Below are 20,644 nucleotides of genomic sequence, written 5' to 3' on the forward strand. Positions count from 1 at the left end.
CATCTTCAATCTGGAATTATCTTTTATATATATATATATATATATATATATTTGTATATTGCAATCCTTCTTAGTGATAAATTATTAAATAGACTGTGTAATGTAACGGCTTAATCTTTTACTGCACCTTAAGCAACCAAAAGCTGGAGACGAAGAAAAAAAGATTCCGCCTTGCGCAACTTACAAGGTATGCTTTAACCTATGCTTTCATAAATTTCATTCGAATCAATGCTGGTTGTAAATGCATTTCAACGTATTTAATTTTACGCCCGCAGCATCGCGCGGGCACAATTGTTAGTTATTAACTGTATATAGACATACTTCATTGCTGGATCAAATAAATTAGCTTTGAGGGAAAAATAAATAATCAAATATCAGGCAGGTTATACTGGGATTGAGATGGTGACTTACTAACATGGATTCTGAGAAAAAGCACCATGTTGAGCTTTCCAAGTACGACTCCGAAGCATTGAATGGTTAAATAAAGCAGAAAGCAATTTTTTTTCTTCCTTCCCCCTTTTGTGAGCTTGTTCTTGGTCATCAAAACTACCACTTTCACTTGGATCTGCTTCTTCACAATATCCATGCGTTCAATTCTGCCTTTTGTGAACTTGTTCTTGGTCATCAAAACTACCACTTTCACTTGGAGCTGCTTCTTCACAATATCCATGCTTTTGCTTCAAGATTTTCAATGTTTGGTTGAGCTCTTCCAAATCTTGCTTGTACACCAAATGAGCCCCACACATTTTCACCATATTTGGTTCATTTCCTCCAGCTAGATAACATGTTTCAAATGAAGTTCCAGACATTGTTCTCGAGACAAATAAAATATCCAAAGGTGTTCTGACACCATATGCTCCGTTTCAGAAATGCAACATAAAATCCCAGGCAAACACTTAATACCGACAAAATATTGAAGGGCAGTTGGATTTCCCAAGTTTCCCTTAGGTAGTGCCAAAACAACGCAAAAAGCAATTCCTGTCCAGCTGCTACATGATTGAGGAGGTAGCTCCACATTCAGCGAATGTCCCACAGTTTGATTGTTGAACCACTCGGGAATCCCCTTTCCCGGGCATACAATATAATTATAATCCAAAGAATGACAGATTCCCTGCACCAAAAGAACCCTTAAGGGGGAGAGAGAGAGAGAGAGAGAGAGAGAGAGAGAGAGAAGGACAGAGAGACAAGAGTACCTTACTGGCGAATTTCACGATACTTGAATATATTGTATTCATCCAGTCTTCATCTTCAACCAATGTAATGCAATTCTGAGAACTGAAAGTAAAATCATAAATATTGGCATACCTGCTGCTCAACTTCGAGGGATCCCACAACCTTTTCAAGGAGGTACAATTATCTACGTTTACGTGTAATTTGCTATTTGACGGAAGATCTGGCAGTTGCTCAAGTCTTTGGCACCCCTTCAACCAAAGAGACACAAGTCGAGAAAGGCATTTGATGCTTGCTGGAAGGGTAACAAAATTGTTTCCACTAAGAACTAACGTTCGTAAAGAGGACAAGTTATCCCCAAAATCATGGGGGATATCACCTTCACCAAGATCACAATCGGGTAGTCGTAAGTACTCCAAACAACGCAAACGATTTAAAGAAGACAACACCAAACCCCAACAGGGCTCATGACTCTTTCTAATTCCAAATAAGCGGAGAAGGCCCCACTCGTCCCCTGGCTTACCCATTGATCCAAAAGCATGCAGCCTTTTGAGATTTTTCATATCAACAAGTGGCTCTCTTATTGCGCTTCCCCCCATTTTAAGTTCCTCTAAAAACTCCATTTTCCCTGGGAGTTTTTCGATTTTCGAACTTCCGCTGACATACAGCGTTTTAAGAGACTTCAAGTTACAAATCTCAATAGGAATATCCAACAGATTTATGCAATTATTAATACCCAGTAGGGTAAGGCCAACCAGATGTCCAATTGTTGAAGGTAATTTCCCAATCGCAGTCCCACCTAATAAAACCTCGGACAAATTTTTCATCTGCTTTGAAAATTCTGGAATCTTTTTCACTTTGGAGCATCCACCAAGATCTAAATCTTCAAGGGAATCCATTTCTAGCTCACTTGGGAGACTCTTAATACTTTTACAGGCATTAAGGTTCAAAACTTTAAGTCTTTTAAGAACTGCAAAAGACGGGTGTACCTCAACCAAATTAGTACAATCCTGAAGAATCAACCCCTCCAGATTTCGAAGACCAGTAAAATCTGGGGTACTTATCAATTTACGTGAGTTGCTAAGATCAATATATTTCAAGTTGGGGAAATTCTGCAGAATACAACAAATAATGTATATAAGCTTCCAATTCCAAAAGCTTACAATTTTATTGGACATAAAAAAATTGTTAAATAGCATTCATTGGGTATATTCTTACCTCTTTTCCATCCCAAAGCCGAACAAGTTTGCTATCACGCATTTTTAGTTCAGTAAGGAAACGCGGGTGAAAGCTTGGTGGAAGAGACTTGGAAGGATACAAACTCCAATTCATAATTCTCAAGGAACATGGAAGAAATTTGGGACTTGAAGAAACGATCAAATTGTCAAATTCCAGAAACCTCAGTCCAGACATGTTAGAGAAGGCTTCGCAATTCCAGTGCACCTCCTCTATTTCAGGTAACCGTAGGCCTATGGCTTCAATAGCTCTTGTCCCCTAATAACCAAGAATGTAGGAAATGTCAATTTCACATTTAGTATCGTGCTAAAAAAATAATATCTTCTATCAAACTTAGTAATCTTACATAACTTCTTACCGTATTGGTCATGAATACATGAAAAATGTCATTGGGAAGCCACAACCTACTCCTCAGGCCAGGCTCTTTAGACTCGTTACCAACAATTCTCCATGCCATTTCTTGTATCATATCATGCATCCCTATCTCGCTGTACTTGACTGAAGTATCATACAGGAAGCATTTTTCAGAGGTCAGGAGAGATTTCTCAATAAGAGCATCTATCAAGATCTGGCTTGAAATATCAAAGGAAATGTCTAGTTTTTCAATTACTTGCTGCGTGCACTTCCCTTTGTGGAAACATGCAATATCGAGAAAAATCTTCTTCTCCATCTCTCCTAGTCCATCATAACTTATTTTGAGTTTATCAAAAATTGCTGGATTAGGAATTTTCTTTAGATTATCCCGTGAACTATTCCATGCATCTAGACCTCTCTTAAACAAAGCCGACCCCAAATGTTCAAGAGCTAATGGAAGGCCTCCAGCATGATTAATGAAATACTTAGACAGTTCCAAAAACCCATCTTCAGGCAGATCTTTCTTAAAGGCATTTTGACTGAACAGAGCAAGAGCTTCATAATCATTTAACAACTTGACGCTATGACATAAAGTTATGCCATGCTGGACTAGCAAACGTTCATTTCTAGTTGTAATGATAATTCTACTCCCACTACCAAACCAAGCTTCTTTTCCAGCTAGTACTCGTAGCTGGTTTATTTGATCCACATCATCAAGTACAAGAAGAACCTTTTTGTTGCGTAAGCACTTCTCAGTGTATATCATTCCCAACTGTTGATCCCGAACTTGCTCAATCTTTTCTTTCAAGACTGGGAAAAGAAGTTGTTGTTGAAGACTAACTAGAGTACGATCTCTGATATTTGCGAGAAAGCAGTAAACTTCAAAATGATGGAAGATTCTATCATAAACTAGCTTGGCAAGGGTTGTCTTACCGATGCCGCCCATCCCCGTTATTCCTATGAAGCGAACATCATTGGCATCATGAGCTAATAGCGAACCTAGTTGCTCAAGCCCAGAATTAATTCCGACTAATTTCTGTGAGGAATCTGACACGGTGGACGCAGCTTGCACTTTCCTCCATACACTGTTGACGATTTTTTCAATAAGCTCACTTTCACACCTGCAAGGTATAAAAAACCGATCAAAACAACATAAACGAAGCATTCAAGTTTGACTCTGTTAAGACATGGGAAATTAAAGTTGTTCATGCATGCTTACTTGGATTGCTTTGAATGCCAACCAGAAATTTTGGACAGTCTTTTTAGAACAGCTTTCCATTGGACAACCTTCTTTTTATCTTCGGTAGTGATGAACTTTTCTTCATGCTCCGCGAAGGCTTTGGCAAAAGATCCCCGTTGATTTCCAACGTCAGATGGATCTGTCTCGTAAAAGACCGGCAGAACTGAGTTCCTAGCTTCCATGCATTGAAGAATGGCTGTAAGTTCATTCAAGCACCATTTGGAAGAAGCATAGTTTGGTGACAGAACAACGATTGCAATATGCGATTCTTTTATCGCACTCGGGAGCTCAAGAGGAATACTTGTTCCTTCTTCAAGCTCTCGATCGTCAAAGAAAGTAGTAATTCCTTGGAACTTGCACAATTCGCGGTATAAGTGGGATACGAAACCCTTGCGGGTGTCTACACCCCTAAAACTCAAAAACACATCGTACTTCCATCGAGGAGCTGATTCGAGAGAAAGAAGTGGTGCAGAGGCTCTTTGGGTGCTCATCGCCATTGCAAAGCAAATAAAAAGTGAACCAAAAACCACGATGAAAATACTCACACAAAAGCAGTGGTCTAAAAAAACGGTGCGGTCGCCTAGGTGCTGGGCGGCGGTGCTCCGCCGCGATTAACCCGAAATCGTTTCTAAAATCGGCAAGGTTATTAGGCGGCGTGTGGTCTGGGCGGACGCTAGGCGGTCTGGTGGGATGCTGGGTGGTTTGACGGCTTGAGAAAGAACATCTGTAGCGAGACCCGATTTGTCTGCCCGAGTCTCGCCATCTCCATCTCAATGTGCAAACAAAATCGATCTGCAATTGCGAACGAATATGTCGACAATGGTTGGAGAAATCTGAAGAGGAAGAAGAAGCGAGGGAGGCGCTGTGGGATTGGTTGGAGAAATCTGCAGAAGAAGAGGGACGAAACTGGATCTACAATTGCAGAAACGGGATGGCTGAAGGCGGCAGTGGTTTTTGATTAAGCATGTGCATACCGATAAAAACAAGGATTAAAGCCCAACCTTTCGTTTTGTTAATTAGAATAGAAGGCCCAACAAAACTTATGGGCTTAAAAAATATATAAATCTAACATAAATTGTTTAAAATTTTACATATATACTTACTCATAGATATATATTTTTTTAAATAACATTTTATTTAAAGTTTATTTATATATTATAGAGTAAATTTAATTAATTTTATATGATATGTAATAAATTTAACTAAATCCGCAGACACCTAATTCATCATTAACAAAGTCTAACATGTTTATTCTTTTATTTGTGGCAGATATTTGTTTCTAATTCTATTCCTCACTTCATCATTCTAACTATAGATTTTTTCCAAAAATAAAATCATTCTATTTATAGATAAACCAAGTAACACCGAATAATTAACAAGGGTAAAGATAAAAACAACAATAAAATGTGATGTGTAGGGTAGCGTAGTAGGGGCAAAATTAACAATTTATGCCAGAAAACGAAAACTATTTTTCCACTAAAAACAAAACAAGAGGTGGAAATGTACCAAAAAGTCAGGATCGGTGGCTTACCCCTTCTTGTATTAAGTCAGTCATAGTTGTGGTGGAAAAAATACACGAATTGTTGTGTTGCTGCTAGTCTAGTCCCATCCCCTGGCAACCCATTTCATCCGAGGGATGAAGGAGAGTGGATTAAGTACTAGTGTTCTGCGTCAATACTCAACTCTCAACTTTGGTTTTTTCAGTATTATTTAGTACTACGGTCTAGTGATATTACTCTTTACTTGAAATGAAAGGTTTTAGGTTTGATTCTTGTTAAAAACGAATTTTAACCACATTATTAGTGTGACAACCTGTTCCAAATTTTACGTTTTTATTTTATTTTAAAAGCGTGAATTTACGAAATTGCCCTAGAGGCAAGGACTTTGACTTCCGTCGACCATCGACTTGAGAGATGTGGGACTTATTCTTTTAGCATATCCTCGTAGTACTCGTTGGTACGAACGTATAGGCGAAAGCCGTTTGCGAGTCCGGATTATAACGATATAGTTACAGACGTTCGAAATTGGTTATTCAAGGTCGGCAGGTGCCTAAAACTTCCCGATGTCGATTCACATTTTCATCAAGCAACATATAGTAAAATAAATGTTCACGTCCACTTGGTTTTGGGTAAATGGCAGAGATCCAACCGTTGGATCGTAATGAAATTTTAATATGTTATTCTAGAAATATATTGTGGATCGTTGGGAGTTGCAGATTGGAAATCTGATATGCGGATCTTCCAAATCGAGCTATACAGGGTTGTAGACCCTACCGTCGATCTTTGATCGACGGTTGACTTTTGGTCAATGGGTCTCAAATTATTCTTGAAGGTCCTTGAGGATATGTTTTATGTAAATTATGTATTCTATCGGTAAAAACTTTGAGACGTGATTTGATAATTGGTCACAGGCGACGATAGATCGTGATGTCACGATGTGCGTGCAAGATAATCATAGCGTGGACTCCAGGTGAGTGGGCTTTTTTCTTTCATAGGCATATAATTGATAGTTCCACAAGCACTTCTATAGTGATCTATGCTTGTTACCTACAATTAATCATTTCGAACTACGAATGGCTTGATCCCTGTTTAGGGTACGTAGGCAGTCTAACAAGACGTTAGATGCAGCCATATAATAAATGAGATTAAATAATTGAGACAAAAGCCTTATTTAGTGAATTGAGCAATGTGAGGGACATTGGTGGGAATTGTGAGATTTAGCTTTATGATTTGGGGATTAAATGTTAATCATAAATCAATGCGTGAAGAATCAAGAAATTGAAGTAAGGAAAGGTAAGTATGATAGTTAATGTAACTAGGGTCTAATTGGGCTTATCACTAATGATTACTCTCAAAAGTAAATAGTTTGGGAGTAGGGTGTTATTGATTGTACATGTTACGCTGTATTATATATATATATATATATATATATATATATTGGGAATATCTGTTTGGGTTTAGATTGCATCATGGCATATTCATATGGATATTACCTGGACCTGACTATTGTGAATGCTTTGAAGTGCTATATGACGCCGCGGACGCCCAGGTAAGCCTCAGGTGAGTACATGTTGATGTTAGTGAGTATGATTGTGTTGAGATATAATATAGCTCATAAACCTGCACCCCAGTGTTAGTGCTCCCGCCCGTGGCCAGGGCACAGTCCTTCACGTGATGTTCACCTCCCGTACCTTACGCTCACCTTGGATCCAAGGTAGGTGCACAGTCCTGTCGTACAGACCATTTTAGGTGGTTCCGACTCGTAGGTGACCCGCGATTATTCGCACAGTCTTCACGTGATCGTAGCACTTGAGCGTATTTGTGTTCTTGTAATTACTAAATTGCCCATCATTTTTAATTATATTAAGTTTTAATTAGAGAATTAAAATTGTGGTTTTATGAAATTTTAATTAACAAAGAGAGTTCTATTAATACGTAGTTTAAGGCAAATGGAATACACCAACTAGAATTACTAGCCGGAAATATAGATTTGGTTTGGCATGAGAAGTAGAATCACCATTACAATAAGAGATGAACGTCTTCTAGTTGAGCATGGTATGGAGTTTTGATCTCTCCATAACTGCTCAAAAAGCGCTTTTGGAAGAACATTCGCATCCCGTCACCTCGACTAACCACGAGCAAGAGTGAGGAGAGAGAATGACCAAAAATAAACCTAAATTGTGGATGTCGAGTCGATGGTGTCGATTTTAGCATGGGGCAAAAGTTTCTCTACTTTGGCACCGCATGTTTGAATTCATACTAGAACGGCCAAAAATATACTACGTCAGCTCTGGTTTTTTTGGGTTACTTTCTGTAGTAACAGATGGAAAACTAAAGCCTCAGCTATCTTTGCAAGTTGCATTAAGGCATATGCATAAAATTCAGAAACTATACAGAAAGAAATGGCAACTGAAAAAGAACATGAGGTCCTGGAGGCCGAGAACAAACGTGTTTTGGAAAGTTAAAAAATATAGTTTTCGATATATTCTACCAAGTTCCAACCATGTTTAAAATAGTTCAGTTCGGCAACATCTGCAGCTGAAGTTACATTCTGAAAATAATCAAGCCGAAATTAACCCGTTACGACAAACTTCTTCTCATCCTGCACATAAATAAATATTCACTTTTTGTTTGCGTCTTAGTCTCGCCATTAAGAATCTAGTTTCAGTTTGAGTTCAAAATTATCAGTACCCACAAAAAAGAAAAGATTCATAACATGCACAACATCGTTATAGAATATCCTGCATTTATTTGAAGAAAGATGTACAGACAGCTTCCTCGTCCGTTTCCACATATCATGATCGGCACTGTCCAAGCATTTTTATATTACTTATCTGTTCATAGCATAGTAAATTTTGCTTCAATTCGGCTGATGTGAAAATGTCATAACATATATTGCTTACAAATCTTCCATACCTTGCACTTTTTGTTGAAAACTTATTTACATAATACGACTTTGCATCTTTTTTGAAGTATGTACACATGCTTCATTGCTGGATCAAATAAATTAGCTTTGAGGGCAAAATAAATAGTCAAATATCAGGTAGGTTATACTGGGATTGAGATGGTGACTTACTAACATGGATTCTGAGAAAAAGCACCATTTTTTTAAATAACATAAATTGTTTAAAAATATATAAATCTAACATAAATTGTTTAAAATTTTACATATATACTTACTTATAGATATATATATTTTTTTAAATAACATTTTATTTAAAGTTTATTTATATATTATAGAGTAAATTTAATTAATTTTATATGATATGTAATAAATTTAACTAAATCCGCCCAGGGTTCCATCTACGCTCCATCTAACTGTCTAGGTGCTAGGCCCTAACCTATCATCTGACTAGCGTCTAACATTTTTTAGAATCTTACACAAAAATAGGAGCAGACCAAAAGAGAGGGTTTGGGGAAAGGAAATAATGGAAGAGAGAAAGAGTGAAGGTGGTAGGGAAGCCAAGTGGGACGATACGAATCAATCCAACAAGAAAACAACAAAATAAAGACCAAGAAGCAGACTTAATTGGCAAGAAAAGATTGAGAAAAGTCAGTGTGACTACCTACTCCTACTCCTGCTCCTTAATTGGACCAAAAATAATTATTCATTTTCTAGGGGCCTCTATGCATTCTGAGCGTGGTTTCCAACTACTTGTTGAACGATTTCAAACTGCTTGCTAGACGGGTTCCAACCACTTGCTTGGTAAGATTGCAGAGTTTTTCTGACTAGTGGGATTAATTTAAAGCGAAAAACCGATGAAATAATTGAGAGAAATTGGTTGAGGCTAGACATCATCAAGGATTAACTTTTAAATGTTAATTAAAAAATCGACACTAGCTACTAAGTTCTTTTTATAGATTAGATTCAAAACAATTAGCTTAATTAACACCGAATAAATTAACCAAATTATGAAGAAGGAAGAATATTTTCTTAACAAAGAAACCCTAAGCTCTTTAATTCTCATTCATCATTTAAGTCTGATTTAGGCATCAGCAGACACCTGATTCATCATTAACAAAGTCTAACATGTTTATTATTTTATTTGGTGGCAGATATTCGTTTCTAATTCTATTCCTCACTTCATCATTCTAACTATAGATTTTGTCCAAAAACAAAATCATTCTATTTATAGATAAACCAAGTAACACCGAATAATTAACAAGGGTAAAGATAAAAACAACAATAAAATGTGATGTGTAGGGTAGCGTAGTAGGGGCAAAATTAACAATTTATGCCAGAAAACGAAAACTATTTTTCCACTAAAAACAAAACAAGAGATGGAAATGTACCAAAAAGTCAGGATCGGTGGCTTACCCCTTCTTGTATTAAGTCAGTCATAGTTGTGGTGGAAAAAATACAGGAATTGTTGTGCTGCTGCTAGTCTAGTCCCATCCCCTGGCAACCCATTTCATCCGAGGGATGAAGGAGAGCGGATTAAGTACTAGTGTTCTGCGTCAATACTCAACTCTCAACTTTGGTTTTTTCAGTATTATTTAGTACTACGGTCTAGTGATATTACTCTTTACTTGAAATGAAAGGTTTTAGGTTTGATTCTTGTTAAAAACGAATTTTAACCACATTATTAGAACTCATCTGTTGTGAAACTTAGATCACTCTTCCTTAATATAAATTATATCGCTTATTCAAAAGATAACCTTGATTTGTTTAGTTTGGTTTTGGACGACTACGGGCTGGACTTGTGTATTTTGTACTTTTAGGCTTTAGCCTTGACTTTAAATCTTTCTGGCAAGTTAATGGTGGATTCAACTGATGGTTTGAATTTTTCTTTTCAAATCAGTCTGTCTCACGTTCAAACTTTCTTATTCTTCTAAGTGTAGTTAGTGTACAATTTAGCTTGAATAAAATAAAAAACATTGGGGAAATTCAAGCCAATTTCATCCTTGAATAATAAAAATTTTTTCCAGTCAATCGACTATAATGCGAGTGAAAAACCAAGTACCTAAACTGACTTTTTTCGCTAAAATATGTCCTTAAACTGATTATTATTTGCCAATTTCATCCTTGACAAAAAATTTGATGGTAATTTATCAATTTAAATCACGTAAGTTGCACATAACACACTATAGGAGATAATATTGTCATTTTCTTGCCCATATACCCTTAATATTTCGTATAGATTGTGAGCTTAATTATTAATTTACCTTCCAAAATTAACTCTGTGCATTATTTTAACCAAAAAAAGAATTCTTAAACTCATTACAAATTAGAGAATTTTGTCTCCAACCTTGTCTGTAACTCGCAAGCGGATGAGCACAACTTGATGATCTCTCCCCTGGTATCCATGATAGCTTTCTCCATGTTCTTCATCACCTGGATCATAGTTGATTGTAGCTCCTCATTGGATCAGTACTTGTGTTCTGTGTCAATACTCAATTCTCAACTCTAGCTTTGTTCAGTTTGGTATTGTATTTCGTACTACTACGGTCTCGACTTGTGTATTTTGTACTTTTAGCCCTTTACCACCTTTTGGGCTTACTACCCCACCCAGTTTGTTTACACCATATTGCCTTGTATTTCAAATTAGCCAGTAACCAAGCTTCAACATCAAGGTTAAAGGACAACCTTGCTCTTCTTAAGGCCAAGAGCACAAAGTACAAGAAGAATCAAGAGTCGAGTTTCTCTTGGCCTTTTGCTCATTTGTTAAAAGCCTATCTTTGGTAATTGACCAAGAAAGATCTTACATTTTGGATGGCACTTCAATTTCCATATATAATACGATGGAGAATGAGACCATTCAACTCCCTAAAAAAGGAGATCATAAGCTGTTTTGACATTGAATTGACCATTTGAACTTTGTCCCCATATTATCTTATACGTGCCAGCGCACAAAGCACCAAGAGGGTGACTAGCTATAATTTGGACCAGCTCTTCTGGAAGATCATTCCTTAATTTGTTTAGATCCCGCCAACCATCTTTAATGCAAGCAGCAACACAAAGTTCGTAGACATATCACTAACGCTATCAAGTTTATTGATTAGCGGCTCTCTAAAATCCAAGGGTCCATCCAAAACTCTGTGTTCAGTCCATTGCCTATCCTCCATAGCATACTTTTTCTAAGCAAATCAACACCATGCAGTACATACACTCTTCCAAGTATAAAGGAAGGACCACCCAAAGCCGAGTGCAGATTATAGGAAGAACCTGAACCACCCAAAGCAGCCTAGCAGTTGCTAGTTAGAGCATTCCCAAATGGGGGCTTTATCCTCCAAGAGGCTACTATATTTCAAGCCTTAGTGAGAAATTTCATCTCCAATGAGAGGAAAATGGGGCTAGATCCACCATTTGGGCTATCAACTTCCTTTCTTGTGTAGCATAAACTTGGGTTACATCTAGCCCTAAAAAACAATGGGTCCTACGAGAAAAGTAGCAGCCCATATGAGCCACATTCTGTCACTCTCCCTCCACTTATGATTACACTTGTACTCTCTTGTATTATTTTTTTAAATTCTTTTTTCTTATATATTTTTCTTGCAATTTGGCTAATTATGATTGTTTTAAATTCCATAAGAATCAAACTTTCAAATGGATTTAAAGTTCATGGGAATTAGTAGGTGAAATTTTCAAATAAAGTTTTTCAAAATTGTATGATACTAATTTACCAATTGGTGCTAGGTAAATTGTGTTATTCGTGAAAATCAAATTATTTCAGAGTGTATTGGAGATTTGTATCTTTCAACGGATAGAGATTGAGATAAGAATCTAATCCAACGAACGGTTCCTAAGTAATGAAAATCTAACTTTATCATAATTTGAACTTTTTAGGTTGAAAGGTTCACAATTTTTTTTTTATTTTTATTTTTACGTTTACACGTCCAAAAATCAACTTAAAAAAGCTAACACAAAAAAAAAATCATTGCATAATCAAATTACTACATAAATAAATATATACTGCCCCATATAGAGCCTGAAAGAAATAGTCTTTCATTGTGAGAGATTCTTTTATAAAGCCTCAAAGATTATTCGAAGCTTTAAAATGATATATATCCACAATTTTTCTAGCCCTATGTAAAGCCCCTCCCTAGGATGCTCTTAGCCTATTAGGGCAGATGTTGAGCCTTTTGACACAAGGATGTACTTTGCTTGCTGAAACTTGATGACATCAAAGAGTATAATCACGGAAGAACCCGTGAAGTACTAACAAATGCCTACACCAGATTTGGGTCCTTGGATAGTAGATAATATCGACTCATATCCTTATTCTTGTTGGTTTCTAGCATGTTTGTAAACTTGCGTATAATATTCGTATCATAGGCATGTATTTTTCAATAAAATTTTTTGTTTTTCGTACGCATATTAATAATCTATTAAATTGCACATTTTTTTAAATTCTAATGTATGATACACTAGTATACACATAAGAACGCACTTTTTATGTTTAAAACATATCATTTTCAAGTATTTTTAATAATACAAACAAAATTCACGCATTCTATTTATATTTTAACATATTATGAATAAATATAATATAAATATTAAAATTTAAGAATTATGGCCCATTGAGTGATAATCATATGTCGTCATGTAGAAGGACGAAAGAGTTTTTACTCCCAAAAAATTAATAACATTATTTGATAGAAAAAAAATTAAGAACATTCTTTATTATTAAGAACACAAAAAAAAAAAAAAAAAAAATCCAACATACAATTCCATTCCCAACCCAAACATTGAAGCTCAGGTAAAATTTTTATTTTATTTTTTTGGTGTCCTTAATAGTATGGAAAACTTACGACACTAGAATAGAACAAAAACAATTCTAATTTATTTCTGAATATTGAAAGAACTGTTTGAATTTTTTTTTTTTTTTGAATCAAAGAAATGTTCGAATTGAATTAACTAAGAAAAAAAACCTACTTCACAATTATGGCATTTAGCCCAACAAACACAATAAGGCCCATGCATAATGATTACAAGTCCAGCAAGAAAATCTGAATAAAAATATGGTAATTGGGTTTAAGCCTAAATTACAACCCACTACCTTCTTCCCAGCCCAGTGAATATATGAAACCTCTTCACTTTCTTTGACTTAACCGTTTGACTTCTAATATTAATTTGCTTTGACAAAAAATTGTGACAAAAAACTTCTCTCATTCTTGATAATGTAGATGGAATACACCAACTAGATTTATCGGCTGGAAATAGAGATTGGTTTGGCATGAGAAGTAGAATCATCGTTACAACAAGAGACGAACGTCTTCTAGTTGAACATCGTATAGACAAAAAAGAAGATGGCGAAGACGAGACTTGTAATCCATGCGTGAGGATGGATTGCATAACCCATCCTATTTTTCTTATTTCGGATTTGTTACCAATTCAGTCCGTGTACAATTTTGCTCATCAAACGTGGGGTGGATTACATGTCCAGTTTAATTGAAAATAACTCATTCCATCCGGCTGCCAAACAGGGCCATAAGGTTAAGGACTTAAATGATGATGAAGCTGTGGAGCTCTTCGGTTGTAATGCCTTTAGGAAAGTTCGTTGTGAGGAAGATTATTTAGAACTGTCGAAGTGCTTCATAAATTATGCTAGAGGCCTTCCGTTACTCTTAAAATTTTGGGACCTTTTTTTGAATTTCGAAAGCTGATGGTGATGCTTCTCAGAATTGAAGTAACCATCTCCGAATCTATGCTAAAAAAATAATCTCTCTATGTTTCTATTAATCATTCTATTGGAAACCAGTAATTAATCAGAGTTGGTAATCAATACCTACTTTGTACACTTAAATACATGCTACAAATACAATGCGTTTTAATAGGAACATAAATGTTCAAACTTGCAGCCGAATGGTGACGAGGAGAAAGCCAGTGTTCCAAGTGTTAAATCTGGTGTTTATAGCCCACTTGCATCTCCGACTATACATCTCAAGCTCAACCGCGTTCTTCATTCCATGGCCATTCTTCCACGTCCAAACACGATCATTGAATTGCGGCAAAGCACAAGACCCGGTCAATGGGTGGTGAAACTGACCTAGCTAGTACGTAAGCTTCATTCCGAAATGCAACAAGCTGCACTGCAGAGGAGTAGACATTAAGAGTAAAGAAATACCGTAAGGCATAGATGCACCAACAATCAATGCAGGACACAACGTTCGCTTGTAGGTTTACTTGACAGAAGCTCTTCAGACTCCTCTAAGCTACTGATTATGTGTAATTAGGGAGGACGGACAAAAATCGCCACCAGATACGCATCATCGATTGACGCAAAAGGAATTATCGGGTTTCATATTTATGAACTTCATGCAATGAATATAAAGAAAGAACAGGAAAGTCAACACGGTTTATGATCATACGAAATTTCAAAGAGGGGAGAAAAGATTCTGAACTGGGGAGTATACAAATTGAAGATAACATATGGAAGAAGAGCATACAAATTGAAATTAATTAACAAGAAAACTTCTACGGTATTTACATGTTTTACCTGAAAAATCTATGCTTATCCTCCACTGCCTCCTCAATCATGCTTGCCCCCACTATGAAGACCAAAGAAGTGATGAACAAAACAGCTGCCAACAGAAAATACAGACTGGCAACTCTCCAGAACTGCTCTAAAAGCACTTTTGGAAGAACGGTCACATCCCGTCACCTCCACTAACCACGAGCGAGAGCAAGGGGAGCGAATGGCCGAAAACAAACCTAAATTGTGGGTGTTAATAGTGTCGAGTTTAACATGGGGCAGGTGTTTTTCTATTTTGGGACCGCGTGTTTGAATTCATACCAGAATGGCCAATTTCCCATAGGATATACTATATATACTACGTCAGCTCTGGTTTTTTGGGTTATTTTCTAGAGTAGTAACAGATTGGAAAACTAAAGCCTCAGCACTATTGGCAAGTTGCATTAAGGCATGGGCAGAAAATTCAGAAACTATATGGAAAGAAAGGGCAACTGAAAAAGAACATGAGGTCCTGGAGGCAGAGAACAAATGTGTTTTGGAAAGTTAAAAAAATATAGTTTTCGATATATTCTACTTCTTTCTGGACTTAATTAATTGTGGCTATATCAGGACCTATTTAAGCACAAAAAAATCACCTACCAAGTTCCAACCATGTTTAAAACAGTTCCGCTAGGCAACATCTGCAGCTGAAGTTTCATTCTGAAAATAATCAAGCTGAAATTAACCCAGTATGATAAACTTCTCATCCTGCACATAAATAAATATTCACTTAATAGTTGCGTCTTAGTCTCACCATTAAGAATCTGCTTTCAGTTTGAGTTCAGAATTATCAGTACCCACAATAAAGAAAAGATTCACAACTAGCACAGTATTGTTATTGAATATCCTGCATTTATTTGAAGAACGATGTACAGAGAGCTTCCTTATTCGTTTTTCACATATCATGATCGGCACTGTCCAAGCATTTTTACATTATCTCTATAGCTACTTATCTGTTCATAGCATAATAAATTTTGCTTCAATTCCTAATGTGAAAATATCATAACATATTTTTCTTCCATATCTTCATACTCTGCACTTTTTTGTTGAAAACTTATTTACCTACTATGACTTTGGATTTTTTTATTTCAATTTGACATAGATGGGAGGCACATTAATAACTGTATATACAGAGACTTCATTGCTGGATCAAATAAATTAACTTGAGGAAAAAAATAATCAAATATCAGGTAGGTTATACAGGGCTTGAGATGGTGACTTACTAAAATGGATTCTGAGAAAAAGCACCATGTTTAGCTTTCCAGTAGGACTCTGAAGCATTGAATGGTTAAATAAAGCAGCAAGCAATTTTTATTCTTCCTTCTGCCTTTTGTGAGTTCGTTCTTTGTCATCAAAACTGCCACTTTCACTTGGAGCTGTCTCTTCACAATATCCGTGCGTTCGCTTCAAGATTTTCAGTGTTCGATTGAGTTCTTCCAAATCTTGCTTGTACACCAAACGGGCTCCACACATTTTCACCATATTCAAGACTACTTTGAATCCATTTCCTCCCGCATCATAATATGCTTCGAATGAAAATGGTCCCTTACATTTTTCTCGAGACAAATAAAATATCCAAAGGTGTTCTGACACCAAATGCTCTGTTTCAAAAATCCAAAATGAAATCCCAGGCAAACACTCAATTTTGATATTATAATATTTAAGGGCAGCTGGATTTCCCCAGTTTTCCTTAGGTTGTGCAAAAACAACACAAAAAGCAATTCCCATCCAGCTGCTACATGATTGAGGAGGTAGCTCCACATTTACCGAATGTCCCACAGTTTGATTGTTGAACCACTCGGGAATCCCCTTTCCGGGGCATACAATTTCATTATAAGACGATGAACGACAGAGTCCCTGCACCAAAAGAATCATTATGGGGAGAGAGGGAGAGATAGCGCGAGAGAGAGGGAGAGAGAGTGAGAGAGACAGAGACAGAGTACCTCAGTGGCGAATTTCATGATCCTTGAAAGTATTGTATTAATCCAGCCTTCATCTTCAACCAATGTAATGCAATTCAGAGAATTGAAAGCAAAATCATAAATATTGGCAGATCTGCTGCTCAACTTCGAGGGATCCGTCAACCTTTTCAAGGAAGTACAATGATTTACATTTACGTGTAATTCGCTATTTGACGGAAGATCTGGCAGTTGCTCAATTCTTTTGCACTTCTGCAAGCGAAGAGACTTAAGTCGAGAAAGGCATTTGATGCTTGCTGGAAGGGTAGTAAAATTGTTTCCACTAAGATCTAACAGTCGTAAAGAGGACAAGCTACCAATATCAAGGGGGATATCACCTTCACCAAGATCACAAGAGAATAGTCGTAAGTCCTCCAAACAACGCAAATGATTTAAAGAAGACAACACCAAACCCCAACAAGGCTCTTCGCTCTTTCTAATTCCAAATAAGCGGAGAAGGTCCCAATCTTCCCTTGGCTTACCAATTGATCCAGAAGCATAAATAAGTTTGAGATTTTTCATATCAACAAGTGGCTCTCTTATTGCGTTTTGCCCCAAAATAAGTTCCTCTAAAAACTCCATCTTCCCTGGGAGTTTTTCGATTTTTGAACTTCCGTTGATCCACAGCTGTTTAAGAGACTTCAAATTACAAATCTCAATAGGAATATCCAACAGATTTCTGCAATGATTAATAAACAAATCAGTAAGGCCAACCAGATGTCCAATTGTTGAAGGTAATTTCTCAATCGCAGTCCGACCTAATGAAACCTTGGACAAATTTTTCATCTGTTTTGAAAATTCTGGAATCTTTTTCACTTTGGAACATCCAGTAAGATCTAAAACTTCAAGGGAATCCATTTCTAGCTCACTTGGGAGACTCTTAATACTTTTACAGACACTAAGTCTCAAAACTTTAAGTCTTTTAAGAACTGCAAAAGACGGATGTACCTCAACCAAATTAGTACAATCATGAAGAATCAACTCCTCAAGATTTCGAAGACCAGTAAAATCTGGGGTACTTATCAATTTACGTGAGTTGCTAAGATCAATATATTTCAAGTTGGGGAAATTCTGCAGAATACAACAAATAATGTATATAAGCTTCCAATTCCAAAACCTTACAATTTTATTGGAAATAAAAAAAATTGTTAAATAGCATTCATTGGGTATGTTCTTACCTCTTTTCCATCCCAAAGCCGAACAAGTTTGCTATCACGCATTTTTAGTTCAGTAAGGAAACGCGGGTGAAAGCTTGGTGGAAGAGACTTGGAAGGATACAAACTCCAATTCATAATTCTCAAGGAACACGGAAGAAATTTGGGACTTGAAGAAATGATCAAATTGTCAAATTCCAGAAACCTCAGTCCGGACATGTTAGAGAAGGCTTCGCAATTCCAGTGCAACTCCTCTATTTTGGGTAACTGTAGGCCTATGCCTTCAATAGCTCTTGTCCCCTAATAACCCAGAATGTAGGAAATGTCAATTTCACATTTAATATCGTGCTAAAAAAATAATATCTTCTATCGAACTTGGTAATCTTACATAACTTCTTACCGTATTAGTCATGAATACATGAAAAATGTCATTGGAAAGCCACAACCTACTCCGCATGCCAGGCTCTTTAGACTCATTACCAACAATTCTCCATGCCATATCTTGTATCAAATCATGCATCCCTATCCTCCTGTACATGACTGAAGTATCATACAGGAAGCATTTTTCAGAGATCAAGAGAGATTTCTCAATAAGAGCATCTATCAAGATCCGGCTTGAAATATCAAAGGAATTGTCTAGTATTTCAATTACTCGCTGCCTGCACTTCCCTTTGTGGAAACATGCAATATCGAGAAAAATCTTCTTCTCCATCTCTCCTAGTCCATCATAACTTATGTTGAGTTTATCAAAAATTGTTGGATTAGGAATTTTCTTTAGATTATCCCATGAACTATTCCATGCATCTAGACCTCTCTTAAACAAAGCCGACCCCAAATGTTCAAGAGCTAATGGAAGGCCTCCAGCATGATTAATGAAATACTTAGACAGTTCCAAAAACCCATCTTCGGGCAGATCTTTCTTAAAGGCATGTTGACTAAATAGAGCAAGAGCTTCATAATCATTTAACAACTTGACACTATGACATAAAGTTATGCCATGCTGGACTAGCAAACGTTCATTTCTAGTTGTAATGATAATTCTACTCCCACTACCAAACCAATCTTCTTTTCTAGCTAGTACTCGTAGCTGGTTTATTTGATCCACATCATCAAGTACAAGAAGAACCTTTTTGTTGCGTAAGCACTTCTCAGTGTATATCATTCCCAACTGTTGATCCCGAACTTGCTCAATCTTTTCTTTCAAGACTGTGAAAAGAAGTTGTTGTTGAAGACTAACTAGAGTACGATCTCTGATATTTGCGAGAAAGCAGTAGACTTCAAAATGATGGAAGATTCTATCATAAACTAGCTTGGCAAGGGTTGTCTTACCGATGCCGCCCATCCCCGTTACCCCTATAAAGCGAACATCATTGGCATCATGAGCTAATAGCGAACCTAGTTGCTCAAGCCCATAATTAATTCCGACTAATTTCTGTGAGGAATCTGACACGGTGAACGCAGCTTGCACTTTCCTCCACACACTATTGACGATTTTTTCAATGAGCTCACTTTCATACCTACATGGTATAAAATAACCAATCAAAACATAAGCGAAGCATTCAAGTTTGACTCTGTTAAGACATGGGAAATTAAAGTTGTTCATGCATACTTACTTATATTGCTTCGAATGCCAACCAGAAATTTTGGACAGTCTTTTTAGATCAGCTTTCCATTGGACAACCTTCTTTTTATCTTCGGTGGTGATGAACTTTTCTTCATGCTCTGCGAAGGCTTTGGCAAAAGATCCCCGTTGATTTCCAACGTCAGATGGATCTGTCTCGTAAAAGACCGGCAGAACTGAGTTCCTAGCTTCCATGCATTGAAGAATGGCTGTAAGTTCATTCAAGCACCATTTGGAAGAAGCATAGTTTGGTGAAAGAACAACGATTGCAACATGCGATTCTTTGATCGCACTCGGGAGCTCAAGTGGAATACTTGTTCCTTCTTCAAGCTCTCGATCGTCAAGGAAAGTCGTAATTCCTTGGAACTTGCACAATTCGCGGTATAAATGGGATACGAAACCCTTGCGGGTGTCTACACCCCTAAAACTCAAGAACACATCGTACTTCCATCGAGGAGCTGATTCGAGAGAAAGAAGTGGGGCAGAGGCTCTTTGGGTGCTCATCGCCATTGCAAAGCAAATGAAAAGTGAACGAAAAACCACGATCAAAATACTCACACAAAAGTATGAGCAGAGAGGTTTTGGGGAAAGGAAATAATGGAAGAGAGAAAGAGTGAAAGTCGTGGGGAAGCCATTCGGATCAATCCAACAAGAAAGGAAGAGACCAGCGGACTTAATTGGATGAGGATCCCATTCGGATCCAAATATTGGGAATATTAGAGATCCTCATGTCCTAGTCATTTATTATATATTATATGGTTAGTTTTTGTCAGATACTATTTGTATTTAATTTTAAATAATAAAATTCAAATGATTTCTAACTTTAAGAGTTAAGATATGAGAATCCTGAGATCCCTACCATTTGGATCCGGATGGGATCCGAAGGACCAAATCCATTATTGACTAGTAAATTGCTCAAATAGATTGAGAAAAGTAAGTGCGAACAGGCAGCGCTCT

At 36.9% G+C, this 20,644-nt stretch overlaps 1 protein-coding gene, 1 long non-coding RNA gene and 1 pseudogene across 2 annotated transcripts; all 3 read right to left on the reverse strand.

Annotated features, from left to right (window-relative positions):
* Window positions 1-590: 590 nt before the first annotated feature.
* LOC137726658 (TMV resistance protein N-like) lies at window positions 591-4,948 on the reverse strand (annotated as a pseudogene).
* A 9,203-nt stretch (window positions 4,949-14,151) lies between these two features.
* Window positions 14,152-14,920, reverse strand: LOC137726660 (uncharacterized). The gene is made up of 2 exons (XR_011067656.1): window positions 14,627-14,920; window positions 14,152-14,532 (listed from the first exon to the last, which is right to left on the reverse strand). It is a non-coding gene; the product is annotated as an uncharacterized lncRNA (long non-coding RNA).
* Window positions 14,921-15,074: 154 nt separating this feature from the next.
* Window positions 15,075-20,256, reverse strand: LOC137726659 (TMV resistance protein N-like). Its single transcript, XM_068465597.1, has 6 exons — window positions 19,680-20,256; window positions 18,467-19,583; window positions 18,091-18,366; window positions 16,898-17,983; window positions 16,178-16,811; window positions 15,075-15,662 (listed from the first exon to the last, which is right to left on the reverse strand). Exons 1-5 carry the CDS (start codon window positions 20,195-20,197, stop codon window positions 16,266-16,268), a joined length of 3,543 nt encoding a protein of 1,180 aa, XP_068321698.1. The 5' UTR covers window positions 20,198-20,256; the 3' UTR covers window positions 15,075-15,662; window positions 16,178-16,265.
* Window positions 20,257-20,644: the final 388 nt, after the last annotated feature.

This window comes from Pyrus communis, chromosome 2 (assembly GCF_963583255.1).
Source record: "Pyrus communis chromosome 2, drPyrComm1.1, whole genome shotgun sequence".
Classification (NCBI taxonomy): domain Eukaryota; kingdom Viridiplantae; phylum Streptophyta; class Magnoliopsida; order Rosales; family Rosaceae; genus Pyrus; species Pyrus communis.

Excerpts from the sequence above, each read along its gene's own strand:
- LOC137726659 (XM_068465597.1), bottom strand. The coding sequence starts at position 20,197 with ATGGCGATGAGCACCCAAAGAGCCTCTGCCCCACTTCTTTCTCTCGAA. Across the intron at positions 19,584-19,679 it reads TGGCATTCGAAGCAATATAA|GTATGAAAGTGAGCTCATTG; the intron begins GTAAGTATGCAT and ends TATACCATGTAG. Across the intron at positions 17,984-18,090 it reads GGCTTTGGGATGGAAAAGAG|AATTTCCCCAACTTGAAATA; the intron begins GTAAGAACATAC and ends TGTATTCTGCAG.